General features: G+C 24.2%; 1 protein-coding gene across 1 annotated transcript; it reads right to left on the bottom strand.

Annotated features, from left to right (window-relative positions):
- Positions 1 to 890: 890 nt before the first annotated feature.
- On the bottom strand, positions 891 to 1,424 carry LOC128960235 (uncharacterized). Its single transcript, XM_054306307.1, has one exon. The coding sequence runs from the start codon at positions 1,422 to 1,424 to the stop codon at positions 891 to 893; it is 534 nt and encodes a 177-aa protein (XP_054162282.1).
- Between the last annotated feature and the right edge of the window lie 5,091 nt (positions 1,425 to 6,515).

The following is a 6,515-nucleotide window of genomic DNA, read 5'->3' as shown; positions in this document are numbered from 1 at the left end:
CTTTAGTCCATTTTCTTTAATAATGCTTATTATATGCAAATTGTTTTACTTTATACTACAGTATGTATATTATATAGTAGTATATATAATATTGTTGAGTCTTTAGATAGTCTTTATAGTGATTGAGAAACAAAATCATTTAAAGTCTTAACTCTTAAACTATACAAAATCATTAAATGACAATAAAATACATTTGGATTTTTACGATAAATTCTAGTTTGCCATAACTTATAAGAAATTGTATTGTATTTGTTAAGTAGTCGAGTAATCTAATCGATTGCAAATCAATCAAATTATTGTTTGTTTTCTACTATTGTGTGTCCAATACATAACACAGGCATTACATCACTCAAACAAATGGCTTCTTCTTCTTCGTCTTCATCTCTCGTTTTTATTTTCTATTTCTGTTTATTCTTCACTTAACGCTCTTCTCTTACAATCATTTTTCTCTCATCAGATTCAATAGTTTTAAGACTTAATATAATAATAAAATCAATTATCATTCATCTCTACTTATTAAAAATATTGATACTTATTCAAAAATATCATTTATTTTTTTCAGAAAAAAACATTTATCTAAATCTTATTTTAAAATTTTAATTAAACTCATTTTAATTTATACTTTTGCTGAACTGTGAAATGTTTTTGAATAAATTATATTTTAATTATTAACAAAATTTTTCAGAAAAGTTACAAAAGTAATATAATTTTTGTTAAAATTAATCTTTTTATACATTTTACATAAATTAAGATTACGCAATAAACTTTTGCCTAAAAATACAATGTTAAAACTTATTTTAAATAATATATATAATATAATACTTTTTTATATACTTTCTAATTCACAACCAAATCAGAGAATACAATATAAATATTTAAAATATAGTAATTCATATCATTGTTTTCATACTCATATCATACTCATAATAGTGAACATATGTTTCATCACCTGTAGTGATCTTATCAATTAAAACATGTCCCTTATTCTTCCACATCTTTAGATTTTCTCGGCAAATGTTCACACGTTGTTGTTTTTGTTCATCTGATAGAAAGTGAGGAACAAACCGACATAAACGCTTCCGTACGCCAATCAAATCAGTGCATATTTTTTGAAGTGTTGTGCGATGAATGCCTGATTTTTCCTCTAACTCACGGTATGTGATCCATGGATCTGCTCTTATTATCTTTTCGACAGCGGCCGCATTTTCAGGGGTCGATATAGTAACTTCCGGACCTTTTCTTTCGCCATCTTTGAGTGACCGTACACCGAGTTTGAAATGTCGGATCCATTTGGTGATTGTACTGTAAGCAGGGCTATTATTGCCCAACCTGTCCACCATCCGACGATAAATTTCGTTCGGGTCTTGTGTGGACAAAAACTCATAATAAATTATGACACGTTTGTGTTCCTCCGATAACTCCATTGGTATCACCGAAAAACTTCTGACCAGACCTCTTTAAATGGTTATATCTTATACACGACTAGAGATAATTAGATGAAAATCACAGGTTAAGGGTTTGATATGTAAACAATCAAAACCACGTGTCAACCAATTTTTTATATTATACCGTTTAGGTGGCGCTATCTTCCCAAAAGACAAGCTGTATATATATATATATATATAGAGAGAGAGAGAGAGAGAGAGAGAAAGAGACTTATAAGAGAGTATCTGTTAATCATCATTAACAATATCACAAATGAAAATTTTTGTCTATATATTATATAATAATAGAGAACTTTATAAATATGTCCGGAGGGGACATACATATATACATATTCTCTCTCTCTCTCTCTCTCTCTCTCTTTCCATTTTTGTTTTAACGTATAAAAATGTTGAATATGTATTTTATTATATATATATATACAGTATATATATATACTGTATACACTGTAAAATATGTATACTTATTAAAATTTTAAATTATGAGCAGCAACATGATAACATTGTAATTATATTTAGCGCGTCGTTTGCAATTATAAACGACACAACTATAAGATAATTGTAGAGACAAACACACCGATAGCATCATAGACTCGGTTATAAATCAAACATATATATATTATATACATTGCATTAATATATAGGATTATATAATAAATGAAAGAAAATAAATATAAAAATCACACAAATTACTTAACATTACATTAAAGAGATATATACAGTATATATAAATAGTATGTATATATATATATATATATATATATAGAGAGAGAGAGAGAGAGAAATAGATATGACTATTCATACTATATAAAGATGTATTAATATATGTGAATATATTTATTTTCTATAACATAATGCCGTAAATAAATTGATATCAATGTGCAAATGTGTGGATATGTGTAGATGTGGTGCTCATTGATTTCCAACAGTGTTTGTCTTTTATGGAGGAAATGACCGCCAGTGCCACCACTGCCACCACTATTACCCATTCAATGAAAATGTTAATGGATCTCATCTTTTCAATATTTTTCACAACAAATACAATGTATAAAAGCAAATGTGTTGCCTTTGAATATAACAAAACTCAACAAAAATTTAACAAAAAAGAGTTTTTGTATATAACTTTGCATTTCATTCTTGTTTTATTTAATAACTCTTAAAAATTTTAGATCTCAAACAAAATATAAATAAAATAAAACATAAAAAAATGTTTGAAAAGATAAAAGATTCTTATGTAATGAAATTGATTTTCTGGCAAATAAATGAATGAATCAAACGGTAAGTCATGTGTTAGACAAATAACAAAAATATCAACGAAATATTTGACGCCTATTTCAAAATTACAACAAAAAGTAACAATTATTGGCAAATGTACTAAAGTTTTAATATAGTTTATGTTAAGTAATTAAAAAAAAGAAAATTTTTATATATTAATTTCATAGATATAGTTAATAGAAAAGACTAAGAGTTGTCTTTCTAGTGACGCGACTCTCATAATAAATGATATCAACTTTTTTATTATTACAAACATAGATATGTTTGACTATTAATTTACTAATCATAAGAAACCGTAAAAATTAACTAAAGTTTTTAAAATATAACACATAGTGAAAGATATGGCTAACAAAAAAAAGTGATAAAATCATAGCTTAAATGTTATTACAATAATTATATTAATAGCATTACCATTGTTTTTAATTTATTTTATATTAAATAATTTATACAATTGATATATTGTATATATATATATATGCATTAAATACATAGATTTTATGTGAGTGTGTGTGAGAGAGAGAGAGATTGTTAAGATTGTTGTTGTTTTGTTGAATAGTAATAATTATAATAAAATAAAAGAGTAGAAAAAGTGGGTGCAAACACATCTAATATAATACCAATTAATTGTATATTAATACACTATATTATCATATATACAATATAACATTTAATACATATATTATATATTGATAAATGCATTAAAATAAAATAAAAAAATATTAATATTAAGATTCTGTTAGTGATACTGTATAAGTATTTAATTATTTATAAACTAAGTGTATAATACATTATATATAAAAATATGATTACTCTATAATTATAAAACTGAAAGTTCATTTATGGTTTTTTGTATTTATTTTTTTTGTTTACATATAAATGAGTTTTTGGATTAAAAATAATTTTGTAAGTCTAAGTCATGAGACAGTGATTAATAGTAATATTAAATAACAAAAATTTAATTAATTTTACATTAAATATAAATAAAGTGATCACAATATATGAATCATATCTTAGATGATTAAAGCCATGGATTGATATAATCCAATGTTTAGACAATAGAAGTGATAGTGAATTAGTATTATGTAAAAGTGTTACACATTATGATAGACAGTGTGCTCTAAATGTTGAAAGTTATCAAAAATCAATGATAACTAGTGATACATATATTTGAAAGTGTAGTGAATATTATTCATGCGATCAAAATATGATTTAATGATTACCTGATATAAAATATTATCAATGGTTTGAATAATGTCTGAATGTCTTTGTGGTGATGCCAACAAAGGAAAGGTAGTATTAAGTGAAGCCATTTTGGGCTCACATTTGGCCATTGGGTCGATTGGCCGATGAACTCAAAAAAAACAACTTTACTTGTCTTCAACAGCCCTCAAGTGGCAGAAGAGGGTAACCATAAAATTGAACCGTCAGTACATGTGTTCACCATAGATGGTGACGTCATATAACTGCATTGAGGAGGAGTTACATTAGAAATGCGGTGCAATCCCGGAGCCAATCATTGTGTTTGATAAGCCATTGCAGTCATTGAATATCTGATCCATCACTGTCTTCATAGTGAAAGCCCAATGGCCTGAAGCATGTGAACCAACAAACATAATATATATGAAATGATACCATACTTTGTATTAGCGTTTAATGTAAACTTCATCTCAAGTATAATAATCCTAAATACTCCACGAATTACACTATTATACACACAATTGTTTTGATCAACAGTTGTCTTACTCTTTACTTATCAATATTTGCTAACAAAGTAAAGTTTGAACCAAACTATTAGTTATCCAATACATGTATATGTATTATATGATACATTAGACACGAATAATTAACAATAAGTTATAATTTACTATCATTAATCATTGAAGTGAACATTATAAACATTTTTGATATTTTTTGATGATTTGAATATAATTTTTGTAATTACTTTGAGATTCATTAAAAAAAATGTTCACCGATTATAATAAATACAGAATTAATTTAAAGGTCTAATTTTAATAATAACAAATTAAAACCTAATCTCAGATGCATTATATATGCATTTTATATTTAAATTGTATCATATATTTATTATAAAATATACATAGTAAATATAATATATACCGGTATATCTTATATAGGAAATTATTATTATTATATATATATACTATATATATTATATTTGTATAATATATTGACAAATAATATATATAAAATCAAAATATATGTACATATAAATCAGCATATAAATTAAATGCTATATAAATAAATATGTATTATATTTAATATTAAAATACAGTATATACTATATATAAATCAAATCGCTTAAATATACAAATAAATTATAATTATACTTTTTAAAGTCACATATTATACAATTTAATATCAAACTCTCTGATAGTAGTTTACAATAATTTAATATAATTAAATAAAAATAAATTTTAAAAATCGCATTATAAGTCAAAACAATAATTACTTAGTAGTCTTAGATTTGATTATACATTATATGTATGTAAAGGTATACCTGAAAAGCCTAACATTCCGTTCTTTTATTTAACTCATGAAGATTCAGACCCTCAGGCGTTACACAAAAAAAAGTAAAAATGAGTTTAAATTAGTTTTTGTTGTTTATCCGCCAAAAGTGACCCCTTATTAGAGGTTCAAAATTAAACATTTTTTAAGAACCGAACCGAAACCGTAAAGACAAAAACAAACCCATTTGTCCGGATTCCGGAACCAATTAATAATAATAATCAATTTTATAAAGCATCACAAACTTTAAAATATTAGATAACACTCATCAAAATATTATTAGTTGTTTTATTTTTTATCCACATTTTTTTATTAACAATTGTGTAAAAAAAGTATTGTCAAAAAATACTCCAAAAATTTTATATACAGTAGTTGTTAATAATGTATAATATTATACAAAATTATACATGTATTTACAGTTTCAATAAAATATAAATCAAAACAATAATATGTAATACTTTACCATCAATAAGTTGTATACAATACATTAACAATATCAAATTAGTATTATATTTGCTATCAATTTATAATGTAATTTACTAAAAAATACACAAAACCGAAACCGTTTTTTTGGTTCCGGTTTTTACGGTTAAACTGTAGGATTGTAAAAATTTTTATCAATGATTTTCAGTAAAAAATTACTCACAAAAAACACATGTAATATTCTGTATTTATAGTGTCATTTGATTTATATTATCAGTGTTGTGACGGTCACACATAATATCATTATAACGTTAAGTATTATTGTATTAAAATTATTAGTGATAAAAATATGTATAGAAATAAATTGTATAATTATATGTTAAATAAATGAATGCAATTGAGTTGATATGGCGGACGGCAATCACTAATATATAAATTGCAGAGAAAGGCATAATTTATGTGCAATTCTTCACTAGATTTCTATCTTCTTCATCAGTCTTCTGATCTATAGTTATGTTGTCTTCAAAACAAATTATAATTCTTAAAGTTTTCACAATATTTTTTGGTTATTTAAGTATTTCATTTCTCTGTAAATATAAATTTTAATAAATTATTTAAATTCAATTAAATCTAGTTTTTTAAACATACTGTACTGTATATCATCACATATATGTATATTCGTTCAAATTGTAGATTTTTATCTATAATAAACAAACATTAGTTTTATTATAATGTGTTGCAATAAATATTATTATTATTATATATAACATTAAATATCAATATATAGAACATTAAAAATAACACATTGTTTATTATATTGTTTGCTTAATTATTATAAAGTAAATGTCT

Source organism: Oppia nitens, unplaced genomic scaffold, assembly GCF_028296485.1.
Source record: "Oppia nitens isolate AA-2021 unplaced genomic scaffold, nextdenovo-longstitch-racon4-pilon3 scaffold4_pilon_pilon_pilon, whole genome shotgun sequence".
In the NCBI taxonomy this organism is placed as follows: Eukaryota; Metazoa; Arthropoda; class Arachnida; order Sarcoptiformes; family Oppiidae; genus Oppia; species Oppia nitens.
Note: the sequence above shows the minus strand (reverse complement) of the source record. Positions and strands in the feature narration are given on the sequence as shown.

What these genes read in the sequence shown, in the direction of transcription:
- LOC128960235 (XM_054306307.1), bottom strand. Translation starts at nt 1,424, where the DNA reads ATGGAGTTATCGGAGGAACACAAACGTGTCATAATTTATTATGAGTTT.